Genomic DNA, 27341 nt, shown 5'->3' with positions numbered 1-27341 from the left:
GTATACATTGAAAGCAGTAATGCCTGGTGACACCAAGGATTTGAAAGAAGTAGGGGTGCCGATTTCCACATACCCTTATTGAAGTCACTCATTTAGCCTACTTAGAAAATGGACGAATCTTGGAGATGACAGTGCATGATTGTCAGTGTAATCAGAGTGTCTCAAATTGCAGTTCCTGCTGCACATGGGGCTTCATCACTTGATCCCCAAGCACCCAGTGTGTAACTATTGGTCAGGAAAATGCTCTTTGTTCTCTTCCTGTGAGTAAAGACGAGCAGGGCAGTTAGCTTTCAGTCGGCCAGGAGAGAAAACTATCTCAGAGGTATATCAGACCTCCAGACTTAGGTTGTCATTTAGACAGAAGCTTCATTTCCTTTTCCTTCCAGAAGCCGTCACACTGGCCCATCCCATTGATGGTACTAGGCTGATTGGACCCAGGGATCAGGAAGTACAGCTCATCGAGGCATATTGACAGCACAGTCACGTGTCAGAAGGTGGGAAATAAATCCAACAAAAATTCAGGGACCTTTCATCTTAGAGAAGTTACTAGAAGTCTATCTTGTGGGCATGCCAAGCTATCCCCTCTAAGGTGAAGAATAAGATGCTGTATCTGCACCCCCCACCCCAACACACACACACACACACACACACACACACACACACACACGAGCACAGCAGCCTGGTGGACCACCTAGGATTTCAGAGGCAGCATAGGCTTCATTTCCAGTGTGCTACTCTGACCCATTTACTGATTGATCTGAAAAACACCTAGTTTGAGAGCAGCCTGGACCTTTGGAAGGTGGAAGGCAGTAGATGGCAACACCTGGATCTCCTCTCATTGCTGCCTCTTCAAGGTGCACACCTGAAAACGGCCTAGCGTTAGATGGACTTGCCCAAGATCACAAGGCCCGGACCCCGGCCTGACCTGCGTGGTGTTCCACGCTCCATGCCAAGCCTGGTTGGCATTCTTCCATCTCTGAGTCTGTGTGTCAGACACACGTGACACCAGCCCCCAGGAGCTGGAGGTGTCATCCATATATCCCTGGGGATGTCCCTAGGGAGGAATGTCTGGCATGAACCTCCCTGTGCAGGTCGGGATGTTGGGCAGGTCCTGGGAGGTGCTGTGGCCTTAGCAGGACAGGGAACTGGTGAGAAAAAGTGGCCTGAGTTCAGCTCTTGTCTCCTCAGAGCTGGGACCCCGGTGACATTGCCAAGAGTGAGGAGAGGGCTCTGGTGGAGATCTGTGTAGTCATGCATGGCAAGGGCCAGGAGGGTGGGCAGTCAGCATCCCAGAGGGGCATGTGGGTGTGTCTGAATGCAGGGAGGGGCCCTTGAAGAAGTGATGTCACTGATGACATGCCAAGTAGAACCTCAATTGTGACCCGCACGGACAGAACCCAGCTCCTGGTCGCAGAACCCAGTCCTGCTCACTTGACCAGAGGCGCTCAACAGAGCAACATGCGGTCTTGTTGTGTGGAGCCTGCTGAAGGTGTGGGAGTCAGGGAAGCTGAGAGGGAGAGTCTTCCTGCTCGCTGTGGGCGTTGGCTCAGTGACCTCCTCCAACGCCTCTGTCCGTGTCTCCCGAGGAGCCCCGAGGTAACACAGGGCAGCCCAGAGCGGGCCACTCCAGGGCCAGGCCACGAGTGTGACCCATACTGGCTGACCTTTCCCCAGGCCCCTTGTGTGTGTGCAGTGGGTGTGGGGCATGGGTGGGACTGAAGGCTGGGGAGCAAGGGGCAGTCAGTGTTACAGCTCTGGTCTCATCATTCAGAATTTGGAGGTGAGTGTTGGGACCAGGTACTTCCACCCACATGTTAGTCCTGAGCCCAGGGGTGTCCTCTCCTTCCCTGAGGGACTGGATGTCTATGCAGATGGCCCTGTGGGCCTGATCTTGGGGGCACAGTTTGGGGCCCACATTGCCCCCTGTGGGGAGGTCTATGCAATCATGAGTGCCTCCTCCCCAGCTACCAGGTGCCGGCTTTGCAGAGCTCCACCCTGGGGAGTGTGGAGGAGCTGGTGGATGGATTCACCTACTCCATCTCCCTGGACCTGGGCAGGTTGTCTACACCACAGGACCCCGTTCCAAACCTGGCAACCTGCCAGGACCTTCCCAGGGCTTCCCCACGAGAGTGGCTGACAGGACCACTCCAGAGGGCCTGGAACCTCGTTCCCAGGGACACCCTGTGCCTCTCCTTGCTTGCATCCCAGGGGGCTGGGGACTCTCGGGTGAGCTACAAACCTCCCTCGTCCTGGTGGTTCCTGGGTTTCCACTGACTCTATCACTGCTGTCCCCCTCAGCCTACACCTGAGCCATCTGTCCATGGGACTGAGGTCCCCAGGCACAGGGCACCCCAGACAGGTGTGAGGGGGAAGCAGAGAAAGCGCACAGCACGACTGGAACCAACTCCAAACACCAGCCAGAGCACTCCCGAGTCCACACTCCCTCCTGAGGATGCTGACCAGCCAACCATAGGCCAACGGCTCCCCCGGTGAGCACCCACCCCCTCCTCGGCACACTCGGGCCTCTGCCCACAGCCTGCTGTGTGTCTTGTGTGTCCCCACATGTGTCTGAGCCACAGTGTGCTCCTCTGACAGGCAGGGTGGCTGGCGATCAGCCTGTTAGGGTGCCCATGGGGAACACAGGAGGAGTCTTAGAGGGGCTCCTCTGGTTCCTGGCAGTGCAGAAAGGACTGCCAGCCAAGCTGGGTCATTTCGGGGCTTACGTCTCTGTACCCGATGAAAGCCTTTGGTCTCACCCATCAGTGGCCTGGAGCCTGGCTCATTTGGAAAAGCACATGGAAAGCAGCCTTTGGAACAGAGGCTCACGATTCCCTGTGGCTGGGCCTGGTCCTTAACCTCACCGTGGCCACATGAGGGACCTCTGGGGGCAGCAGAGGGATACCTGGGAAGGTTTTGGCAGGACTTCCTTCAGCAACAATAGGTATGCAGCGCCCACATCATGCAGACCCTTTGGGGACACTTAGCATAACTGAGTGAAGGAAGCAGACACAATACTGGGACCCTGTCCTGGGTGGAGTTGGGTAGTCACTTCAGGCGTCATCCGCAGGTCATGGCCGGGGAGCTTCACAGGCAATGCCCTCACAGCCTCCTCAAGTTACAGGGGGCATTACAAGGGGACAGAGAAGGAACTGAAAATGTGAGCATTCACTGAGTCCAGAGGGAGTGCTGCCTGTCTCACAGAATGGGGGGAGGAGGAGTTTGGGGCTTGGGGCAGGAGGAGCACAGCAGAACCCAGTAGGTCACTCATCTTCGGATTCCCATGGGTGGGCTGACGACTGGGGACTTCCTATTTGGGAGAATGGGAAAGGATGGGGTCCCACGACAGACACGCAGGGTCAGGAAGGGGGAGGGGCAGGTGCCTGGACAGGCAGGGGAGTGCACAGTGGCCAGGCCCACACAAGGGTGGACCGGGAGGCCAGTATGGCTGGAAAGACCAGGCTTCTCACTCTGCCACCCCCCCGCCTTCCCCCAGCCCCAGGATGGGACAGGCTAGGTGCCTTGCCTGGGAGCCCGAGCATGTGCCTAGTGACCTCCATGGCAGCCAGCCTTCATCCACCCTGGAGGGCCAAGTCCTCCACCACTTGGTCCAGGAGGAGCACCTGGGGCCCACGGTGGCAGAGCTGGAAGGTGAGGGGCTACAGCCAGGGGACCGTCTAGGGTGGGCTTCCTAGACTGGGGTTCCCTTCAAGGCAGTGAGGGCTCTTCTGTCATTGGTAAGACATGGGCAATCAGCCCCACAGTGACCCTTTCTCTGTGTCCTGCTCCAGACCCACGGCAGATGCAGCTGGCCCCAGAGACAAAGGGAGGGCTGGCATCGTGGCTACAGCGAGTCCAGGAGCTCTTTCAGACCCCCGTGCTAGAGCTACAGCCGGTGTCACCTGCTTCAGCCCCTGCAGAACTGGAGGACATCCCAGCAGAGGCCTCAGCTCTGAGGCAAGGCCCCGAGCTGGAGCCCCATGAGCCCTCAGGCATGGGGCCTGGAGCAACTGCCCTAATGGTACCAGGCCTTGCAGAGCCAGAGCCATGTCCAGACCCCATGAGCCCCTGGGACATCCCAGGAGTGGTCTCACCCCTGGTGCCAGGCCCCAAGCTGGAGCCCCATGAGCCCTCGGGCCTGGGTCCCATGGCACCTGCAGGAATGGCACCGGGCCTGGCAGAGCCAGAGGCGGACCCGGAGCCCACCAGCACCTGTGTCGCAATCACCCGGGACGTGCGGAGGAAGGAGGAGTGGACCATTCTGGCATTTCCCCATGGCCTGGTGGCTGAGCAGCTGACCCTGATCTGTGCGGTGAGCGGAGTGGGCTCTCAGGGTCGGGGGTGGCCCTGCCCTTTGTCACCGGCTGCCCCAGACCTGCCGTCCCCTGACGTGGACTCCTGTGATCTGGGCCCATGTCCCAGCTTCCCCACGGACTCACCATGTGCCCTGAGAGACTCTCCTCACCCCCAAGCCCTCCCTAACCACACAGGGACAGTAGGGCTGGCCCTTAGGGATACTTGCAGACCAGTGAGGAGGAGCGGTGGGAAAGTGGGCAGGGCCTGGCCAGGCTGGGAGGGGCAGGGCAGGGGAGGGTACTCAGGGAGGTGCTGCTAGGGCCTTAGGCCCTCGGGCCATTGGTCTGGCAGGCCTCCACAGCCTCCACACTTCAGAGGCCCCTGCCATGGACTGACTGTGTGGGAGACACAGACGCCAACAAAGGCTCTGGGTGGAGTTGTTTTGGGGGAAACTGCACCTGAGTGGGTAGTGGGGTCCACGGGGTGGCAGAATGGGAGGCAGATGCCACAGTTTGGGCAAGCATGAGCTGCCTTTTGCTGCAGGGAGGAAGTGAGTGAGGATGCCTGTGAGCAAAGCCCCTCTGTTCCCCACCACTGGGTGCCTCAGTGGACAGGGTCTGAAGTCTGGACGGCCACAAGGCTCACAGCACGTCCTCAGCTGCCTGGGCTCCAGCTCTGACCGGTGACCCTGCCTGGGAACAGGGGCGCCAGGGGCACAGCTGGATGACCCTCCCTTGTGATCCCCAGGGGCTGTACGACAGGATGGACTTTGTGGAATGTAACAATTACTTACAGAACCAGCCACAGATGGGAGACACGTATAGGGTCCTCAGGGAATTTGATGCCTTGGTTAAGCTGGTCACCACCACCTGCCTCGGGACCCTGAGCATGATGGCCTGGGACAGGGCTGAAGTGGTTAGGTTCTGGATCTGGGTGGCCTTGGTATGTCATGGGATGCCCCCGGGGTCCCCTCCTTGGCCAGCTCTCAGGATGGGTGCCTGTGGTCTGCCCTGCACAGTCCCTGGGCCCCTCCTGCCAGGGGTGTGTGGACCTGCACTCATAGGTCCCAGGGGTGGGACAGCCATCCCTGGCCCCTTCCTTGGTTTGAGCTACAGTCCTCCACCCAGGAAGGCTGCTCAGCAGGTACCAGGTGTGCTGGGCTCCCTGGGTGTCTGTCTCCTTTAAGGACAGGAGTTCATGGGGGGACAGAGCAGAGAAGCAGGCCACGCTCTCAGCTCTGTCTTCCCTCCAGGGGAGTCTGAACCTCAGGAACTATGCTGCCCTCCATGCCATTGTCTCGGCCCTGCAGAGCCCTGCTATTCATCGTTTGGAAAGCACCTGGGAACATGTTTCCTGGTGGGTACTCCTGTCCCTGAAACCAGGGCACCTGAGTGGACAGGGACACACCTACATCTGGCAGTGTCCCCTCAGTTGTCTGGGACTTCCTGGGAGGCAGCGGAACTTAAGGACAGGGATGGCGGGCTCTTGGGGCCCCCTGTGGGTTAGGTCATGGGTACCCCTGCAGGAATCAGTTTCCTCCAATGTCAGGTGTGGGTTGAAGCCCATTGGAGATCTTGAGCTTGTGTTCTGCAGCAGGAGGTCTCTGCCCCAAGGACAGCGACCTGGCCCAAAGCAGATTCGCCCCCGGGGGGAACTGGGAATGGAGGCCCTGGGTGGAAACATGGAGCCCCTCCACAGGCCACAGATTCCCCAGGGCTCAGGGCCATGGTGGAAAGCCTCCTACAGGCTAGTGGACCTTCTAGGATCTCCAGGAAATGGGGTTTGCCCCGAGACTCTCCACTTGCTGGCCACATGTCTCCCTCCTCCTCTCCCCTCCCCTTAGCGTCTGCCTGATGGTATATGAAGACCTGAAAACGCAGGACAACTGGGTTCACAGGAAGCGGCTGTTCAAGGTAAATGGGGGCTGGAGGTCTGGAAGGGAGGGGTCCTCGGGGCAAGTCCTCTGCCATGCTGTGGCACAGCTTTGGGGAAGACTCGATGTGTGCGGGGTGAGAGGGGGAAGCTGATGGAAGTAGGGTCCCCCAGGCCCCCGAAGGCCTCATCTGTCTCCCTCCCTGGCTCCACTTGACTGGGGGCCTGGCATCCATCAACCACGGTCTGGTTGTGGGAGGCCACGTGGGAGGGGAGCATGAGCACCTGAGTGTCCTGGACCTTGCAGGAGATGGAGTCCATATTGAGGGCAAGGCAGCGGGGCCGCATGGGACCCAAGGAGAGGATGACAAAGGTGAGAGAGGCGTGGCCAAGTTCGGGGCAGTGGAGGCGACCCTGTACCTGCTCCTGGTGCCACCAGCCCTGAGCTGCCAGTACTGGGGTGACCAGGAGGAGGGCGAGAGCAGCTGGGTACAGGGGGAAGTTGGAGGACAGGTGCAGGGGCCACAGGTCCTGGGATTGGCCAAAAGCCAGCCCTGGGAGGGACCGGGAGGGGAGAGCAGGGCGAAGGGATGGGGGAAGGCAGCACAGGGTGGTCCAAGAGAGCTGGGGGCTGTGGGTGTGGGGTTGAGGGGAGGCTCTGTGGGCGCCCCTGAGGCAGGCGGGGACTCATCACCTCCCCACCCCGGTGGCACAGGACTTGATCCCCTACCTTGGACTGATCCTGGACGATTCTGTAGACAAACACCTGGAATATGAGGACGTGAGTGAGCCCAGAGGGGCACAGGGGGGCAGGATGGTGAGCTTTAGAGAGGAGAGAGCCCCCAGTGAGCCTGGACCTCTCAGCACCAGGTTTCCCCGCCTCCTGATTCCCCCCTCCACCCCAGGAGCTGGGCTTCTTGGAGAGGACTGCCAGAAGGACCAGCCTAAGCCCTGGTCCTGGCCCCAGGGCAGGTGGGGCTGAGGGCTCCAGGAGGCAGCATCTGGGCAGGACTGGCCTCCCCCTCAGGTCCTGCTCAGGGGGAGAGATATTGCTCCTTCAGGGCAGGAAGCACATCAGGGGGCTGGCAGTGCCTTCCCACCGGAGGCCTCAGCTCCCCGGACTCAGCTCCCCGGTGCAGTCCCCACTTCTCGGTAGCCCCGAGCCTGGGCCAGGTCCAGGTGCTGTTTCTGGGCAGGACAGCCTTGGAGGCCCTGGCGGGCCTCCAACTTGAGAAAGGGTGGGGACGTTCCGGCCTTGTTTTGGGCTCAGGGGGCTGTTTCTGATGCACTTTGGTTTCCTTCCTGCCGTCAAGACCCCCTGGGCAGGACCCTGTCCAGCCCATCCCCTGGGCCTAATGTGTCTTGAGAAAGTTAAGACACCCAGATCTCAGGACACTCAAGGCTTTGTCAGGTGGGGGATGGGGTGTGGCATCAAGGCTGCCTTCCTGGAGGAGGAGCTGGAGACCCAACTGTCTGAACAGGCAGGGCTGGATGGCATTGGAGGGAAGGCGGGTTCCCATGAGCAAAGATCCGGAACCATCATAGCGCCCCACTCCTCACACACCTCCTTCTCTGTACCCTGTTCTTGCTCTGCCCCAGTTTGCTGTCATCGAAAGCGAGATCACCATGCAGAGGCAGCTGGCCGAGGTGTATGACCTGGAGCGCGATGAGTGCTTCCTGTCCTTTGCCCAGGCTGTGGAGCCCCTGGATGAGGAGGAGAGGTGAGGCCAGCCGGAGTCAGGCGTGGGCTGCAGCTGCCAGCAGGCTCTGGGAGAAGGGCCCCCTGACATGTGGCTCCAGGGGCTCACAGGTGTCCCTCTGTCCTGTAGCTACAACCTGTCCTGCCAGCTGGAGCCCCCATGCCAGAGGGCCAGCAGAAAGGGACGGTCCTTCAGGTCCCACAAGATTTAAACTTACTGGCCAGGGCCAGGTGAGTTTCTGGGCTGGGGCGATCGGCAGGGGGTGGGCTGCTCCTCAGCCTCAGGGAAGCTTCAGGTCATGTTGGGTGTGGGGGCATCCTAAAGACCGGTGGGGCTGGGGTCCCAGCTCCATGGCCAACCAGGCCTGTCAGACTGAAGGGTGGTTCCCCTCCCCCTCTGGGACCCAGCCTCCTCCTCTGTAAGTAGGTGACGCTCAGGAGCCTTCCCGTGACAGGGACCCCCCAGGTGCTGGTGATTGACAGGACTCTCCGCACAGGGCCCGGAGCCCAGAGGGCAGTGGGGACGGGGTGGAAGCAGGGTAATGGGGGGAACCTGGGATAACCTGCCTCTTCTCACCTGCATGGCCCTGTAGCTGCTGTCATCGGGCCCCCTCGGCCCTGCTGGTGTCCTGGCTGCATGTGGAGAGAGCTTCTTCCCCTTAGGCAGGAGGCACCTGGCACCTGCTTGCTGCTCCTCTTCCTCCCACTGCTCATCCTGAACCTCTGCTGGGCAGGTGCTCTGGCACCTCCTCCGTCCACAGACTTCGGCATCTTCCCATGCTGCCGCTGCATCCTCAAGGGCCTGTACGTAGCCACTGCCAACCTGGCCACCTTCGTGCTGTGTCCTACCCTCTGCTTGTGGCCCGCTGGACAAAGGCGAGCCACCCCCCCATGTGGAGGGTTTTCCCCTTCGAGTAGGTGGCCTCCCGCCATGATGCTATCTGCTGCCTGGGTGCCATCAGCCACCAAGTCATAGCCACAACGGTTCAGGAAGAGCTGGGGCCCGTCCTCACCATGGCCAGCCTTTCCCAGGATGGACACAGAGACGGCACAGTGCTGCATGGGACCAGCGCGCCCTGGGTACCCAGTGGAGGCATCCGAGGCTGCAGGGGTGGCCGGCCATCGCAGGGTCCCAGGACATGCTCCCAGCGGAGCCCCTGTGCAACTCCCTCCCCTCATCCCTGAGAAATAGCCTCCCCAGGCACAGTATGGTCTGAGTGTTGTGTCAGAGGTTTATGGTTCCTGGGGGTTGGGGTCATCCCTGTGCAGAATGTAATAAATGACGAACGTTTGCCACCACACTGCTCTTTCTTCTCAAAGCTCTGCCCCTCCTGCAGACATTGTGTACCCCAGCCCACCCCACCCCCAGCCCTCCAACTCTGATGCAGGGGGACCCTGATCTATGCCAGGTTGTCCTTCATCCTCTGTCCTCCCCCCATAAGGCACTCAGGAAGAGCGGGGCACTCTAAGCCCCAGACTGGCACACCTTGGCAACACTGGGGAGGGCTGTTCAAATAGAAACTGGGTCTTTCTTCCTGACACCTATAGGTGATGATCAGACACCAAAATCTACTGAATAGATGCCCCGGGGTGACTCTTCACACCTTGAATGCCACTGCAGATGTCATAACCCAAGTAGATCCCAGGGCTGCAGGGCACCAGTCTAGCACTGTCCCATTTAATGACATACAGCGCCCCAACCATTCCAAGAAATTCCTTTTCAAAAAATGTTGAACTTGGTCTCTCAAAGCACCTCCAAGAGGTGCACGCCTTCCATTGGGGGTCTTTCTCTGAGCCAAATTTCTCTACGCTTCACAACTCAGAGCACCCACCAAAGCTCCCAGGTCCCCAGTCCTCCTCCATGGTGTGTCTCAGCCATCCAGCCCCAGGCCAGGCTGGTGTGAGGCCGCTGGTGTCCTGCTCCTGGGTCCTGGCTGAGCGGCCTGATGTCTGTGACCTGAGTGGAGGCACTTGGCTCTGTTTCTCCCCATAACGCTCCGCTAGGGCTCTCAGGATTTGTTCACCCTCCCAGGAGGGGAGGCCTGGCCTGGAGGGGAGTTCCAGGATCAGCACAAACACCCCCTTGGGGGGCTCCAGGCTGGAGACAAGTCTCCAGGGCTTATGCTGCAGGTGGGGCCCCAGACTGGGACTGCGGAAGCGGACATGGGCCCTTCTGACAGCCTCAGGTGACCAGGTGTCAGGAGGTAAAATTGGGACATCCAGGCCACCCTCCTTCCCCTCGCCCTGCCCACAGCACCCTTAGAGCCATCTACCTGCATGGTGGTCCCAGGGATGACCTCAGGCTCCCCGGCCACATAGGGAGGGAGGTTTGGGCAGAAGGAGGGCAGGCAGGCCTCTGGCAGGGCGGTGGCCCAGGTCAGACCTGTTATCCTGCACAGCCCACCAGCCTCAACCTGCTGGGTGGTCACTTTGCCAGCGGTCCGTCCTGTCCTGGTGTGTGCAGGTGCCCCAAGCGCACCGCGGCCTGGACCGCTGGTGCTGGGACACCAGGCTCACACAGCTGCATGGCCACCCTGACTGTGGCTGCAGTGCACCTGCCCCACCCGGCATGTACTGGGGAGGTGGCAGGGTCCTCTGGCCCCGGGTGCGCCACTCTGTGCCCAGGCATGGGCTCTGGGGGCTCCCCATCTTCGGGCTCCTCAGAGAAGCTGATGCTGGTGTTCTTGTTCACAGGCTCAGAGAATGAACTTTGCAAACACTCAAGGTAGGAGAGCATGTGCGAGGCTTTTATTTAGAGAAAAAGCAGAGGACAGAGCTCCTGGCTTGCACCTGCCCAGAGAGGACAAGATAGCCCCGGGGTGATGCACTGTCTAGGGGATTTATAGGCAGGTGAGAGACGAAGGGCCAGGGATGCAGACCTGCTAAATAGTCCCCAAATGCTTATCTTTGAAGAGACACTTAATTTCTTAATCAGTCTTCCAGATTATTTTGTAGAGTTAACACAAGAAATTTACTGGTCTGATTCTTTTCCAGAGTAACAGCTTCTTAGTTTGGGAGCGTATCAGTCAGGACGTCCTGTCCTGTTCCCAAGGTGAGCTGACTTATTGTCTGCTGTGTTGGGAGAAACCTATTTTTTGACTTCTTGGGTTTTAAAATGCAATCTTATCTTTTAAGATGGAATCTTTCCTGTTTTTAGTATGTTGTTTGTGACTGGGTTCGCTTGCCATTATTACTTGCCTAGGATGCAAATCGTTTGATTAGGGCTAGAGGAAGAAAAGCAGCATCTGGGTAAAGTTAAAGAAAATAAGCCGGGCCTTTTAGCAGGCTATGGTACATTTTACAATAGCCTCTTGTAATTGACACAATGAAGACATGGGCTATGCTGTGGTCTTTTCTTATGTGGGGGATATTCAAACATTTCAGGCCAAGTTACTCCTGGCTTTTTAGTTTTAATTAATCTGACACAAGAATGCTTATATTACTTTAGAGAATTAATATGACTGACTTTGCTTAATTGTTTAATATGGAGTTTCAGGAGGGGTTTTATTCTGGAGGCCCTCACCCTGCTGGGTCTGCACCCATGGTCCCTGCCTCACTAGCACAGAGGCTCCGTGGCTTCCCTCCCCAGCTGCCATTCTCTCCTAGTTCCTCCTCCAGGCTTCCCTTCTGCACTCCCCAAACTCTCTGTCCCCATGCTGGCACCCCTCTCTCCCTGCCCTCCCAGCGTTCTCCGTCCCCCATCCCTCCCCTGGCCTGGGGCTCCCGTCAGGAGGGCGTGTGTATTCTCCTCGGTTCCTGTCCCCGCCGCAGCAAAGAACTGAAGGGCAGAGACACAGTGGTGAAGAAGAGTAAAAATTTTACTTACAGAGAGAAAGTGCACACTCAGAGCGAGGGGAGTGCGAGCCCCTCGGAGGGGCGCCGGTGCCCGACCTCCGCCCTGTGCCTCCGCAGGCCCTGCCTGCGGCGCCGCGCGCCAGGCGCTCCTCTGGAAGCGAGGCCCGGGGGGCCGCGCAAAGCCGGCGCCCCGCCTCGGCCTGCGGGCCGCCCGGGGCCTCCTCTCCAGGCCGGAAGGGCTGTCGGCCGAGGCCGCGGCGGCCACAAGCCGCTCAGCTCGGGGCCGCTTGCGGCGCCTTCCACCGCGGGCCTCACAACAACTCAGAGGTACGCGCGGCCTCTCGGACTCAGGCCGCCTCTCGGACTCAGGCCGCCGCTCGCCCAGCGCCGCCGGCAGGACCCACCAGGGTCTCGGTGCACAGCAGGCAGCACGGCTGCTACGTTGCTTCTTTGTCCGCAGAGTTGCCGCACAAGGCGGCCGCGGCCGGCGGGCCCGCGCCCCTGAGGGGCGGGCGGCTCTCGCCCCGTCTAAGGCGGCGGCCGGCGGCCCCGCGCACCGCGGGGGGAGGCGGCGCCGCCGTCGAGCCCCGCGGGACGCCGGCGGCCTTGCGCGTGCGCAGTCGTGGCCGAGGGCACAGGCCCTCTGGCGGCGCTGAGGGAGGCCGGCGCGCGCTCGCCTCCGGACGCGCGGGAGGAGGAGCTCGGCGCCGGCGGCGCGACCTGTAGGGAGCGGCCCTGGGGACGGGAGGGGGGCCTGGGCAGTGAGCTGCCGGCAGGCCGCGCTCCGAAAAGACAGAAACGCGGCCGAGGCCCCGGCCCGGCGCGGCCCGCGGCGGGGGAGGGAGGGAGGCGCGGGGCGCACGTCCCCGCCCAGAGCTGTTGAGTTGAAGCTCCCGGCTGGTGGCTTCGGGCTCCTCCGTGACGTGGGGGCCCCGGCGCGTCTGCGGGGCAGCCAAGGTGTGGGGAACGCGGAGCACTCTGAAGGCGCCGTGGGCAGGCTGGAGGGGCGGCTGGTCGGGGAGCCCGTGCGGGCAGCTCAGGGGCGGGAGGCGCGCTGTGGGGCTCACGAGGGGCCAGCGCGTGGTCGGCGGTCGGTGCGCTTAGGCTGAGCGGGGTCTGAGCGAGGGGACGAGCTTCTCGGTGCTGGAGCAGGTCTTGTGTCCGTGAGTTTATGGTGGTACGAGCATCGTCATGTGTGTGATTTTATCAAATAAGGCTGAAGCGTGTCCTAGAGGGCAGGTCTGGAAGAGGCCGAGCTGGGGTTTGGCCGGGTGGGAATGATGAAAGGGGCATACGGTGGAGGTGTTCAGGGTGTCAGTTTAGTGCTGAGCCTCAAAGTCTACCACAGGGGGAGGACAGGAAGACAGGGGTTGCAGGTGGTCAAGGAGTAGATCCTGACAGGGTTAAAGAATTGGCATGTTGAGGACATAGGCTGGAGGGACTGGAGGTTGAGGTCTTAAGTGAAGGATGTCAGAATGTTACTTCAGTCTCCAGTCCCTCCCTGAGGTCAAACTGAGGTCCCAAATGAGTAGAAGCAGGTGTTCACCATACATCACGTTATTAGCCTAACCTTCCTGGCACAGCCCAAGGGCTCAGGTGTACACACACTCGTACCTGGCAGAATAGTCTAAACGCTAACAGGTTACCTCCCAGGAGACTGCTTTGCATATACAAGATTTAAATATCCTTCACCTGCTGAGTTAGCCCATTTTTACTCACATTTTAAGAGTTAGATTTAGAATCCTACTTTTAAATTTTATTTATTCCTGATTCTATAAATATAAATCTATATTACTTTTTAACCTTAAAAGTACAAATAATGATACTATATACAATACATACCTTGCTTTTTTCACTTAAACTTGTTCCATATCTGTAAAAAAATTTTTTTTCTCATTCTTTTTATGGCTGAATTTTATTGACCAATTTTCTATTAATAAGTGTTTGGGGTTTTTTTTTCATTTTTTATTTCAAACAAGATTGAAATTTATAACCGTGTATGTATAATTTTACTTATGCTCTAATATACTTGTAAGATATATCTGTATAGGTAAAGTTACTGGAGCAAATGGTATGTACGTCTCTAATGCTGATAGTGCCTGTCAAGTACACTTATCTGTATGGTTTCACCAAGTTTAAGAGTTTCTCTCTAGCAATTTGAAGAGTGCCTGCTTCCCCATGCTCTTGACAGCACAGTGTATTTTAAGACATTTTTATGTCTGTCGATACTATAGGAATAATATCTTTGTAGCATTACTTTTATTTCACCCATGATGAGTAAGGTTGAGGATCTTTTCATGTGTTTGAGTTGCTTTTATTCCTTTTCAGTGAACTATTAGTATACATTTATGTCTAGATTTCCGTGACATTGGTATTTTTACTGATCTGAAGGAGCTTTATTAAAAAATTGAGATCTACTTGATGTACAACATTGCATTAATTTTAGGTATACCACATAAAGATTTGATGTATGTATATATTGCAGAATGATCGCCACAATAAATTTAGTTAACATCCATCACCACAAATAGTTACAAACTTTTTCCTTGTGGTGACAACTTTTAAGATCCACTCTCTAAGCAACTTCCAAATGTACAATATTGTCAACTATAGTCACCATGCTGTAGATTACATCCTCGACTCACTCATGTTAAAAGTGGCAGTTTGTACCTTATGAAAAAGTAGCTTTATACCAGTGTGTGTGTGTGTGTGTGTATGTGTGTATCAGCCATCTGTATGTATTATGAAATAGAAATATTTTCCTGTGATTTCTGTTACTTTATATATCTTGGATTGTACCATATATTTTTTAAGTCCATGTGGTTTCATCAATCGGTCTTTCCTTTTATGTTTTTTGGGATTATTTTTATATTGTGCTTAAAAAGACCTTTCTCCACTTTAGTTATGAGAAGTGTCCTTTCAGGGTTTCTTTTACTAATTGTCATTTTGTGTTAAAAATTTAAATCTTCACCCATCTGGAATGTGTTCTGGTGTAAGATACAAAGTAGAGCTGAACTCATTTTTGTTCCACTGGCTACCCAGTTATCCCAACACCATCTATTAAATAATCCATGTATTTTTTTATCAACTCGAAAAGCCACCTTGACATTGTGTAAACTGCTACATGTGTATTGGGGTCTGTTTATAGACCTCGGTTCTGTTTCATTGGTCAGTCTATCTAATAATATGTCAGTACCACACTGGAGTACCACACTTTTTTTTTATGGTCTGAGGGGGCAGATGAGGAAGGCTAGTATTGACTTCTGCAGAACATAAAACTTTGGTGAAAGTACAACATACAGAACAGTGTACAAATCACAGGAATAAGGCTCAGTGAGAATTCAGAGTGTGAATTACAGCACAGTGTGTATTTAGTATGCATAACCAGTACTCAGATCAAAAAACAGAACATTACCAGTATCCAGAAGCCCCTTCTGACCACTACACTCCTGAGAGTAACCACTATCTTGGCTTAACGCTGACCTCTAATAGCATATTAGCTGTGCCAATTTTGAAAATACGAGTTTTGCTTCATTTTTACTGTGATATTTCTCAGACCAGAAGCTCCTTCAACTTTTGGTCCTGCCACTCAGCTTGTGAACATACCACAGGCTGTGATATATCACTTCCCCTGCTATTCGGCCAAGGCTATTACCCAGGATCTTCTAATGACCTGGTCAGAAGAGAAAGGTTAGTACTGTAGTCACCATGGGACTTAGCAGTAGTGGTTTATTTAGAAGACTTCCTCATGTGTGGGAGGCTGATTAACTACATTTGCTAAGTACCTAACAGCTGCTATTAGCCTTTAATGATCTTATTTCCCAGATTAGTTTGGTGGCAAAAAGAGCCATTCCCAGATTATTCCCTGCCAAAGCTCCCAGGGGACAAATATTAGCTCTCAACATCTGTATGTTAGGGACCAGAAAGGAATCTTCTCTGGATCCTGAAGATTTTTAGCCAAAGGGGTTAGCAACAGAGCCCATATCTGGCAGAAAGATTAAACCCATAGATTGAAATTGCTATAACTATCCCAGGGCAAATGGATTATGTTCTCTCAAAGTGTTTGTCTTTAGAGATGAAACAGAGAGGGTTTTGTTCTGTATTCAATAACAGTTTGCCTTCTTTGTGCTAAATTGGAAATCAGTTGTCTTGCCAGCTTTCTTGATCACAGTCCTAGGAATGTCCTTAGCATTCCCCTAAATAATGTGAAGTCACCTTTTGGAAATGGATTTCCTTAAGACTTTTGTCTGTTTGTTTACCATAGGGGTGGGGGTGAAATAGGTGAAGGGGATAAAGAGATACAAACTTCAAATTATACAAAAAATTAATCACAGAAATGGAAGTAAGCATATAATATAACCACTAATATTACAATATATCTGTATGGTAATAAGGGTTAACTACACTTACCATGGTGAGCATTTAGTCATGTTTGTAATTGTTGAATCACTATGCTGTACATCTGAAACCAGTATAATATTGCATATCAACTAGTACATCTGAAACCAGTATAATATTGCATATTAACTATATTCCAATAAAACTTAAATAGTTTTAAAACTCCAGCTGGACCACTTACTAGTTGTTTGTCACTGGTCACATCGTTTTGTCATCTTGTGTCTTTATTTTTCCATTTATAAATGAGATTAATGATAGTAACTACCTCACAGAGTTGAGGACTAAATGAGTTCATACAAGTAAAGTACTTAGCATAGTGCCTGGCTTGTCATCTGTAAATATTAGCTAGTATTATTTTACTCTTAGTAAAAACAAATGTGAATAAATTGCAACATGCTGTTTGTTATCCCCTGCTCTCTGTGGCAGACATTGTTATCTGTCCCAGGAGTCTCTCTCCCTTTCCTACTTTTGGTAATAGAACTTCCTTGAGTTTTGGCAGGACAGCTTCCCTTGCAGCTACATAAGGCCATGTGACCAAGGTCTAGGTCAATAGAATACAAGTGGAAACAATACATGAAACATATGCTGCTTTCTATTTTTTTTCATTAACTATTTAGCTATCTTTATTTCAACTTTTCACTTACTTGATTTACTAAAGACCAAGTATTTAACTCAGAATCTAGCACAGTATTTGCAATATGTATTCTTTTTAATTGAAGAACTACTCTATTCATTTTAAGTATATAAAACAGACTAATTTTAAATTCCAATTTTTTAAACATATGCATACATCAGTAAAACCACCACACATCAAGATTATCAAGCATTTTACATTCTGAATGCCATGTTATTCACCACATAAAACCTCTTAAACATCCTGTACTGTGTGTTTTATAATTTGTAGTAGCCTGAGTTCTAATAAAAATGTTTCTGCCTACTTCTGTTTCTATGACTTATGTTTCCATTATCTTTAAACTCTTATACTTGTGTAATACAAATGAGAGTATCCATGGTTACAGAGCGATTTTTGATCCAATCTGAATTATTTTTAATAGTAATATTTAACCTGTTTATAAGTGTGGTAACTAATCTGAACCTCTGTCAATTTATCCTATGCTAGTTTTAATACCTCCTTGCTGTTTTTATTGGTTTTTCACCACTTTAGCTATAATCCAATTGGAATATTTATTCTGTTTTCATCTGTAACCTCAATATCAAATTTACTTATAATGAACTATTACACCAGCAGTAACTATTGATTTTCCTTAGGCAAGATGTATACATAAAACAAGGTTTTAATCCACTGTTTCCCCAACCAGTGATTTGGAAATTTTCTTTTTATGGTGCTAGTATTACATTACGAACCGGTAACTTTTTTCTCCTTTACAATTAAAAAGAGGAGTAATAAAACTGTACCAGCTGGTTTCCCATTTTGTCAGATTAACATTTGGAATGTGTCCTTTCCAGTGACAAAGCCCTTTTATTTATGTTTAGCTAAGAACATGCATATCTACAATACATGCCAAAAAAACCCCCAGTATTCATTGCTCTATATATTGAACATTTAGCATGTCTTTTCAGTTTAAAACAAATGAAATTGTAGACCCATCTTAAAAATCTGTTTTTGCATTTAGTTTTATAACTACCTATAACAATTTAATCTCAATACTGTTTAACTAGTTTTAATGCTTACCACTAATTTTTTCATACATTCACTTCCCTACTATTTAGTTACTTTAATTCACATTCTTTCTTGGCTGCAGTAAATATTTAGTAAAGCTTTCAAGGATGGGCATATCTGTGAATGTCTTCCAGTTGCCTTCATACAGACATAACTTGGCAAGATATATAAATATTGGTTCAAAATTATTTTCCCTTAAAACTGAAGATCTTATTACACTGTCTTCTGGCATTTAGAGTTGCAAGAGAGAAATCTGAAGTCAGCCTGACTTTTGCCCCTTTATAGATAAACTTGCTTTCTCTGGAAAGTTGCAGAATTTTTTTTCATTCTTCCAATTAAAAAATGTCACCAGGAATGTCTAGGTGTTGCTTTCTTTTCATTGAACTTAAAAAAAAGTATCTTTGAGCTTTTTCTACTTGCAGATCTAGTTTGCTCTTCAACTCTGGACAATTTTCTTCAATTAGTTCTTTATCATTTCAGCTACATTTGTTTTGCCTGTTTCAGATCTTATCAGGCATAGATTGTATCTACTGGACTGCTCTCTAGGTCTCTCTTCTATCTTTATTTCTTTTCCATTTCTTCGGCTTGCTGTGAGGATTTCCCTTATTTCGCGTTTACTTCAGCCACCCGATTTTGTGCCCCATCAGGCTGGCACATTTCTGTTATCTCTCTCAAATGCCTGCTATTTTTCACATGTTCTGATATTATTCTCTTTATCGCTGAGCACAGCCCTTTAATCTCTATCATATGATACTCAATCCTTAGTCTCTCATCTGTTCCTACCGCTACGTCCGTTTCAAGAGGTGGCATTTTCTCGATCACTTAGCTGTTTCTTCAGAGTGTGATATTATGACCTTTTGAATGGCTCCTCAGAAACCGATCATCAAAAGGGAAGAATAAGGTTTTTGAAGTAATCAACAGCAACAACAAAAATATATATATGCTGCATTCTCAAGAGGAAATGCTTGCTCTGCTTTCTCTCTTTCCCCCTTCATGATGGCTGGAATAAAGACATGGTGAGAAGCCAGGCTGGGCATGTAGATGAACACATACTACCAAGACCGTGGAACAGTGAGTCAGAGGGACTGTGTCCCTTGATTATCATGTACAGTGGAACCATTTGGCTGTGTTGGGCCACCTCCCACTTCTGGATTCTGAGGTGAGAAATAATTAAACTTATTTCTTACTTGAGCCATTGTTTTCCTGGGTCTCTGCTGAGTATCTTGTTCAAATGTTCAATAAAACCCTCTCTTACCATCTGGGCATTAGAGGATATCTCTAATGGATTTGGGAAAGGATGGTTCTTAACCTTCATGCTCTTTGACTTGCAGCTGTGAAAGTAGAGCCCATCCTACTCCAGTATGGCCTCTTCTTGATTCATCATATCTGCAAAGACTATACTGTCATATTATGAGGTCCTGAGGTGAGGACTTAAACGTATCTTTTTTGAGGATACAGTTCAACCTACAGCAGCCAGAAATAAAAAACCACGATGAGGAGGAATCCCTCAGCTGGACCATCGTGGAGAGACAATGACTTGGCAACTTGTCTGATCCTCCTTTCTCCCCCCATCCATCCTAGGCACCATCCAAACCCCAGGAAACTTTAAGATGTAGCAGTAGGGCACCAAGGAAAAACAACCCACCATGGAGAAGAACACCCCAAATAGGCTGATATAAAGTTTCCACCACCTCATAAATGGGGGTTTGGAACTAGCAATATAATTGTTACAAAAATAGTTATATCTCTTAGGTATCTAAACTGGGATGACATTCACACCTGCAACAGCCTCAAGGGTTCAACAGAAAGAAGCCCAAATTCCTAGACCATGGATTGGCAAACTATGGCCCACTAGCAACATTTGCTGGCTGCCTGTTTTTGTAGTTAAAGTTTTATTGGCACACAGCCGCACCAATTCATGTACATACCGTCTAGGGCTGTTTTTGTGCTACAAGGCCAGAGTTGGGACACAGACTAGCTATCCTGAAAAAACAAATGATTCATTATCTGGTCCTTTACAGGAGTTTGCCAGCCCTTTTCTAGATCAAGCTGTATAATATAAGACAGTTTTTCAAATATGTACTCTACTACATAAACTTTCTGGTGTATTAAAACTGGTATATAAAAAGTCCTCTGAGCCATCAGCTCTAACATTTTTTGTGTGTTCCCAATACAATTAGGAGGGAATCAAGACCTCGTGAGTTCCACTTTTCAGTGGAAAACAATTGAGTAATAAAAATGGAATGTCATCCCCTAAAAACATCCTAAAAGTGGAATTGGAGATATATCTCTTTAGCAATACAAATATAAGTGATTCCTGTTTCCCCTCAATGCATACATGCTTATTGAAAAAATCATAGGCCAAAAATACTGCTGATGCAAATGAGTGTTATTAAATACTGTAGGATTTGCCAAACAACCCACAACAAACTAAATTGATAGTAACGAGCAAAACCCACAGTAATTTATCATTAGGTAAGCAAAAAAAAAAAAAAGATTTGAAAACCATGGTCTTCTCAAGATGACACTGAGACAAAATATTCCTTCAGGAAATTATGGAAATTCCTACTATAGGTGGACATGTATGTGTATGATCCTTGGGAGCCAGGGTGGAATAGCAAATTAGGGTGCTCAGCAAATTATAGTAAATTTCTATTTTTAATTTATAAACACTATGTTTTAGTAAGCCTTCATGACTTCTTAGTGTAGGCATAGTGGGTATCTGTTGGGTGGGTATTTGCTCTCCAAGATCCATTTAGAAAATTCTGGCAACATCTTCTAGCTTTCCTCTGGGGAATCATTGTGCCATTCTCATCCACGTGATTTGAGAAGGGCCAACTTTGGAACTGAGCATATGACCAAGACTGGTCAATCAGTATATTTTATCTCTTTGTCCATAGTTCAATGATGAGCACATATCTCATGAAAAGCCAATGAGACTTAATCCCAGGAGTTTTGTCTTCATTGATAAGCCTTCTGCAGGGACAGCCTGACAGCTAAAGGAGACAACAACAGATAAAAGCAGGGCTGAGAATGGAGACATATTCCTAAAACAGTTTGAACACCTGGATCCAGCCAAGCCTGAAGCCAGTATGTTACCATCTCCCTTAAGAACCAAAGAAGGGATTTGCACTTTTACAGCCCCTCAAGACCATACTCTGGAAATATTTAACCTACACGTGCCAGTTTAAAGTCACCTTTTATCATTGAGATTCTATGTTGGAAAAAGTAAACCCCAGGAGGGATTTTATTATATTTGCTATTGGTGCTGAAATTCAACACTGTTTCTTCTTTTGGAGTCTTTATGAGGAAAAATAAGTCAACTTCCTCACCTGAGTCACTTTTTTTGGCAGCCAGATTTCTGGGTGGAATAGCAAATTAGGGTGCTCAAAACTCAAAACTTTAGGCTTTAGCACGATAATAAATAATTAAGATAAATATCCTAGAATCAGAGCCTGAGACCTGGTTTCAAGGGAAAGTAGTTTATTTGAGAAGTGGACCCGGGATGCATTAGTAAGGAAAGAAAGGACACCCATACAGGTGTGTAAATGAGCAAGTTGCCACTGAGGGCTGATTCCACTGGAAACTTTGGGAGACAGTGTAGAACACGTACCTCAGAGTTATTGCACCAAGGGGTGAGGGCACTTGGGCATTCCCATCCTTATCACTGGATGAAGGTTGCTCAAGGGGATGTTAATTCCCCTACACATCTGGCCAATCCCATATGTGATCAATGCAGGTTCTGCTTCTAGGAGATACAACTTAATATGCCTCACTTAATGCTTACAACAATGCTTATGCTGCATTTACTTCTAAGAAGTTATGTGCATTAACGCAGTCATCATAATACTGTGAAGTATAAATGATTTTGTTATATATGGTAGTTATGACCTAGGAATTCACTCATTGAATTCTGAATCATTGCTCATAGGACATTTCCATCCATCCATTCATCCATTCATCCATCCATCATCCATCCATCCACCTATTTATCCCATAGACTATAATCTTAAATTCTAAAATCAACTCATCCTGGTAGATTCGATTTTGTTCATTTTAAAAAAGAGAAAATGAGGCTCACAAGTGTTAAGTTTGACCTTCCTGAGGCCATTCCAGTCCAACTCCATCCAACAGAGCCCAGAGCCAGAGCTTCTTGCATGTGGCACTGTCCACTTCAGTCTCCATGCTCTGGGCATCTCTGTATGAGAGCTGAAGCAAAAAGGCAGAACATCACCTTGTTTCATCCTCAGCTGGTAACATGCTTATCTGCGTTACCTGAACCCAGAAACAAGGCTGTTCTGTGGGAGATAGAGCCATGTGGATCGCCCAGCTGGAGCTCGGACAAAGCAAGGGGATGATCTGGAAGCATGGAGGAGACACCACTGCTGCTTTGCAGAAGCCACGAGACCAGAGGGAAAGAAGAGATGTACCCCATCTTCTCTCTTGTCCCGCCCCCCAGTCTTCTACCACTGCTTCCCATTGGCCAACCTTCTTGGACAAGGGACATTGGGAAATGTAGTTTCTTAGGACCCTGGGTAGAGGGAGGAAGGAGGGAATCTTAAAGAAAACAGTCATATGACCTTAGGACGAAAGTATTAAACAATAAAGGAAAATAAGAAACTTGGGTCCTAAAAAATGAAAAATTGTGCACATCTTGACATGACCAAACATATCTGCATGGACAGGGAAGCCAGAAGCCAGCTATGGCATAACTGAAACAGTATTGCTGAGTTGTATTAGCTGGAATTGGAATAATTTATCTTCACTTCCATTTTCTTTCCTGATAAAATTTATATTGTTGGCTGGAGTTGGAAGGGGGTGGGTCCTACAAAATCCATCCTTCCTTTTCCTAATCATATGGCTCCCCAGCTAAGGACTACATTTCCCAGACTTCCTTGCATGGTAGTACTAAGAGAAAATCTGAATCTGTCACAAGACCTGCTCTCTTCCAGACCTGTAAACAAGGAAAAGAATTTTGAGACCGTGTGTTAGGCGGCATTATTGCTGCAAAAACCAATGAATACAACCTATAGCTCTGCATAGATAGGGATATAGTGTGGGTGCAAATATATAAGAAGCTCAAATACTGGTGCAAGCTAGAAAAAGAGAAAAATGCCAAATGTTAACAGTGGTTGGCCTTGGAAGATGGATGGGTGAGATGCCCAAGTCAGAGAATCAATCATTTCACCTTCAACAACAGCAGCAATGACCATGGGATTAATAGGCTTGTATTTCTGAAAAGTTCAGGGAGTAGATTTAGCTTCAGGCACATTGGATTCAGGTGCTTGATGTATGTTGTCAGATACCATCTCTCTTTTGCCACTGAAATTTCATTCTCAGGCAGGCTAACCGCTCATGAAGGGCATCATGGACCCTAATCATTCCGGGCTGCCTTTTTTTTTTTTTTTAAGTTTATCTATACTGATGGAAAATGCTCCTCTCTTTTCTGCTGGCTCCAGCCCAAATCCTGGCATTATCAGATTAGCTCAGCTTGGGTCAGGTTCCTACCCTTGAACCAATCTCAGAAGCTAGGGGATGGGGTCCTCCTGAGGGGTGAGCTTGTCCAGGAGCTACAGATGCGATCAGCCTTGTTCTAGCTACATGGAATGAGCAATGTAAGTGGGGTGGGTGGTTTTCCAAAGGAAAATCAGGCTGTTGTTACCAGAAAGAAAGGGGGTCATGAGTGTTGCACAGTTAAAAACAGTATCTATCTGAAGACAAGCAGTGACTCTCTACCATCTTACTATGCTGATGGACAGTGACTGTAACGGGGTATGTGGTGGGGACTTGACAATGGGGGGAATCTAGTAGCCACAATGTTGCTCATGTAAGTGTATATTAATGATACCAAAAAAAAACAAACAAACTGAAACCAGTATCTATCTACCACAATGGGCACTTTTATTACTCTGTATATTTTATAACTGATGAGTACAGGGACAGGAAATAGAACATGACTGCCTTGGGCTGAAGGTTTGGGAAGGGGTTCATTACAAAGGGTCAGGAGGACACTGCTTGGGGAAATGGAACTGTTGGGTTTTTGGTTTTGTGACAGTCCCATGATTGTGTGCATTTCTCAAACCTTGTAGAACGGCACATAATGAAGTGTGAATTTGACTGGAGATAAATGATGCCTCAATTTATAAAAAGTCCTTTAGAAAAAGAGCATTTTCATTGTCATAACAGCCCTGCAGGATTCAGGCACAATTACTCCATTTTTCCAGCCAACTGTGGTGAGAGGTGTCTGCACTTTGCAGTTCCACTTCCGGTATCTCTTCGTTCACTCTGAATCCCTTGCTGCTTGCCTGGAAACCCCACCATTCAAATTGCCTCTCAAATTGTTTCGGCCAAGACCACTAGTGACCGCAGGTTTGCTCAAGCCCATGGCTAATTTTCAGCCTTCATTTCCTTGACCGTCTTTACCATGTGGCCTTGGAGGTGCTGCCACCGCGGAACTCCTCTGGTCCGTGGCTTTGGCAATTCTGCTCTGTCGCGCTCGGCCTATGGCTGTCCTCGGTTGCTTCTCTATCCCGTCCGTCCCCATTTGCCTGTCCTGCCTCTTCTCTTTCTCCCCATGCTCCCTGAGGGAGCTCAGCCAGCCAGCCCTTTGCACCGTCACTTCTATACTCATGGCTTCCGAGTCTGTTTTATGTCACATGCCTACTCCCCATTTACCTGGATTTCCAGGCTAACACCCATCCATTGATTTTGCAGCCTCCAAAAATGACATTACAGGGAATCATTTTTTTTAAAGTTTCCAGGACAAATTTACAGCTCAGTGCTACTGTCACTAAGTTTCTGGCCACTTATTTGCCTTCACATTTTTTTCAGTCCATTCATCTACCAATGGACGCTTGGATGGTTTCCATATTGTGACTATTGTGAATAACGCTGCAATGAATATGGGAGTGGTTATAAGAACAATAATAAATAACACTTATTGCATGCTTACTGTGTGCCAGGCACTACATGTGTATTATCTCATTTCCTCACACCGGCCCTGTATTCAAGGTCCCTGATTTTTCCCATTTTACAGATGAGAAAACGGAGAGACTCAGAGGGTTTAAATACCTTGCCCAAGAGCGTGCAGTCAGCAAGAAGCAGAGCCAGGTCTCACATAGCCAAGCCTGGCACTCTGCACTCTGCCATCACGTGGTAGATGCTTAGTGAACATGTGAACATGAGTAAATGGATGGATGCAGAGGTAGAAGGATGAAGTCAGTGCGTAGCCAGTAAGGATCTATGGGGCTCTGATGGCTTTGTGAAGACTGGCCCTGGGTTCTGTGAGAGACTCATTTGATGCTTGATCTTGCATTATTTCCCATTTATCATCATCATCATTTTGCTCAGATTACTTTTAGTTTCTGCTCCACATTTCCAAAAACTTTTCAAATAAATATAAGCATGCATATTTAGATTTCAAAATATTTTCATAATATGAATACAAACATGATTAATACAACTTTGTCCTCCCAACAGATTACAGCAATGTATATGCCCACATCCTAGCCCACACAGGATATTATAAAAGAAGTTTTTTTTTTAACGTACAGAGACGAGACAAGCTTCCCTGTGACCTTCCTGGGCTGCTAGACAAAGTTCCCTGATATCCATTCCCCAGGGTGTGGTCCTAGATAAGGTCCAGCTCTATATAAGGAATGTCAATTTCTATTCACCATCTATTCCCCAAAGACATGCGGTCACACCCTTGTGCTCTCTGAGCTGCTGTAGTGCCATGTTGCCTGTCTACATCCTGACTCTTGGCTATTTCTTCTCTGGGCAGCCTTTTATTTCTTTAGCACTCACTCATCCCTGTACATTTGTATGACATCATTAACCATCGGGGAAAGGCAAATGAAAACCCCAGTGAGACATCACCACACCCCACTAGAATGGTTATCATCAGAAAGAAGGTATCAAGGGCTGGCGAGGCTGGAGTGTGACATGCCCAGCCTGGCAGCTTCTTATGGAGTTAAACGTACACTCACCCAATGACCCAGCAATTCCACTCTTGGGTATTTACCCAGGAAAAATGAAAACACAAGTCTACACAAAGGCTTTTATGTGACCATTCATAGCAGCTTTATTTGTAATAGCCAAACACCAGCAAAAAGTTGAATATCTATCAACACATGCCTGGGCCAACTGTGATCCATCCACACAACAGAATATAATAAAAAAAGAACAGATGCTGATAAACTCACCAGCATGGGTGTATCTCCACAGCATTACATTGAGTGAAAGCAGTTGGACACACTGCATGAGTCCATTTATATATAATTACAGAAGAGGTGAGTTTGAGCTACAGTGACAGAAAACAGATCAGGGGGTGTCTGGGGACGGGGAGGAGAGTGTGGACCATACAGGGGGCACCAGGGAGTGTTTTGGATGATGGAAATGCTCTGAATCTTGGGCGGATGGTGGTGGTTACAGGGCGTAAACGCTACTAAAAACTCACCACACTGGACACTCCAGATGGGTGCATTGTATCACATGCATAAATTATATGCCTCAGTCAAGAATAATTATGGATGCCACTGGATAGAACAGTGAGTATGCAGAGACCCAAAATACAATGGGTCATGCTAGATAGAAATTTTTTTCTCATGTAACAGCTTGAAGGTAAGTAGATTTCTTAGATGAGTAGATGATTCTGTTCCTTTGAGATCATCCAAGACCCACCTTCCTTCTATCTTGTGGTTCTGTATTCTCCCAGGGTGTGGTCTTCATGTGCATAGTTGCAGCTGGTTACCACTTTCACAATGCAGCCTATGTGAGTGTGGGAAGAGAGAAAGTCCAGGACAAGTGAATTCTTTTTAAGCAGGTAAGCTGGTAGTTGCACATATTACTTCTGCTTATTGGTGGTCATTGGTGAATATAAACATTAGCAACTTCTTCCTGAATGCATCTCCTCAGGCAAGGGAAACAAAAGCAAAAATGAAAACATGGGACTACATCAAACTGAAAAGCTGTGTATGGCAAAGAACACCATCAACAGAACAAAAAGGCATCCTACGGAATGGGAGAATATATTTGTAAATGACATATCCAACAAGGGGTTAACATCCAAAATATATAAAGAACTCAAGCATCTCACCACCCAAAAAGCAAATAACCCAATTAAAAAATGGGTGGAGGATATAAAGAGACACTTCTCCAAAGAAGAAATTCAGATGGCCAACAGGCACATGAAAAGATGCTCCACATCACTAATCATCAGGGAAATGCAAATCAAAACCACAGTGAGATATCACCTCACACCAGTAAGGATGGCCAGCATCGAAACGACTAACAACAAATGCTGGCGAGAATGCGGAGAAAGGGGAACCCTCCTACACTGCTGGTGGGAATGTAAGCTAGTTCAACCATTGTGGAAAGCAATATGGAGGTCCCTCAAAAAACTAAAAATAGAAATACCATTTGACCCAGAATCCCACTCTTTTGAATTTACCCAAAGAATACAAGTTCTCAGATTAAAAAAGACATATGTACCCCTATGTTTATAGCAGCACTATTTACAACAGCCAAGATATGGAAGCAACTTAAGTGTCCATCAGTAGATGAATGGATAAAGAAGATGAGGTACATGTACACAATGGAATA

The 27341-nt window shown here is 49.3% G+C and overlaps 2 protein-coding genes and 1 long non-coding RNA gene across 3 annotated transcripts; all 3 read left to right on the top strand.

The window, feature by feature from the left end:
- The first annotated feature begins 2158 nt into the window (after positions 1-2158).
- LOC118921523 (ral-GDS-related protein-like) lies at positions 2159-5852 on the top strand. The gene is made up of 7 exons (XM_057499483.1): positions 2159-2489; positions 3068-3157; positions 3494-3648; positions 3789-4309; positions 5041-5235; positions 5546-5649; positions 5819-5852. The coding sequence occupies exons 3-7, from the start codon at positions 3501-3503 to the stop codon at positions 5850-5852; spliced, it is 1002 nt and encodes a 333-aa protein (XP_057355466.1). The 5' UTR covers positions 2159-2489; positions 3068-3157; positions 3494-3500.
- A 152-nt stretch (positions 5853-6004) lies between these two features.
- Positions 6005-9154, top strand: LOC130683440 (ral guanine nucleotide dissociation stimulator-like). Its single transcript, XM_057500871.1, has 6 exons — positions 6005-6206; positions 6473-6538; positions 6881-6946; positions 7765-7886; positions 7995-8095; positions 8458-9154. Exons 1-5 carry the CDS (start codon positions 6069-6071, stop codon positions 8074-8076), a joined length of 474 nt encoding a protein of 157 aa, XP_057356854.1. The 5' UTR covers positions 6005-6068; the 3' UTR covers positions 8077-8095; positions 8458-9154.
- Positions 9155-18634: 9480 nt separating this feature from the next.
- LOC130683442 (uncharacterized) lies at positions 18635-26790 on the top strand. The gene is made up of 3 exons (XR_008997164.1): positions 18635-18897; positions 26455-26562; positions 26655-26790. It is a non-coding gene; the product is annotated as an uncharacterized LOC130683442 (long non-coding RNA).
- Positions 26791-27341: the final 551 nt, after the last annotated feature.

The sequence above is a fragment of the Manis pentadactyla genome, chromosome 4, assembly GCF_030020395.1.
Source record: "Manis pentadactyla isolate mManPen7 chromosome 4, mManPen7.hap1, whole genome shotgun sequence".
Classification (NCBI taxonomy): domain Eukaryota; kingdom Metazoa; phylum Chordata; class Mammalia; order Pholidota; family Manidae; genus Manis; species Manis pentadactyla.
Note: the sequence above shows the minus strand (reverse complement) of the source record. Positions and strands in the feature narration are given on the sequence as shown.

What these genes read in the sequence shown, in the direction of transcription:
- LOC118921523 (XM_057499483.1), top strand. Translation starts at nt 3,501, where the DNA reads ATGGGACAGGCTAGGTGCCTTGCCTGGGAGCCCGAGCATGTGCCTAGT. An exon ending in AGCTGACCCTGATCTGTGCG is followed by an intron (nt 4,310 to 5,040) that starts GTGAGCGGAGTG and finishes TGTGATCCCCAG; the next exon opens with GGGCTGTACGACAGGATGGA. An exon ending in ACCTGGGAACATGTTTCCTG is followed by an intron (nt 5,650 to 5,818) that starts GTGGGTACTCCT and finishes GTACCCCTGCAG; the next exon opens with GAATCAGTTTCCTCCAATGT.
- LOC130683440 (XM_057500871.1), top strand. Translation starts at nt 6,069, where the DNA reads ATGGGGTTTGCCCCGAGACTCTCCACTTGCTGGCCACATGTCTCCCTC. An exon ending in ACAGGAAGCGGCTGTTCAAG is followed by an intron (nt 6,207 to 6,472) that starts GTAAATGGGGGC and finishes TGGACCTTGCAG; the next exon opens with GAGATGGAGTCCATATTGAG. An exon ending in AACACCTGGAATATGAGGAC is followed by an intron (nt 6,947 to 7,764) that starts GTGAGTGAGCCC and finishes GCTCTGCCCCAG; the next exon opens with TTTGCTGTCATCGAAAGCGA.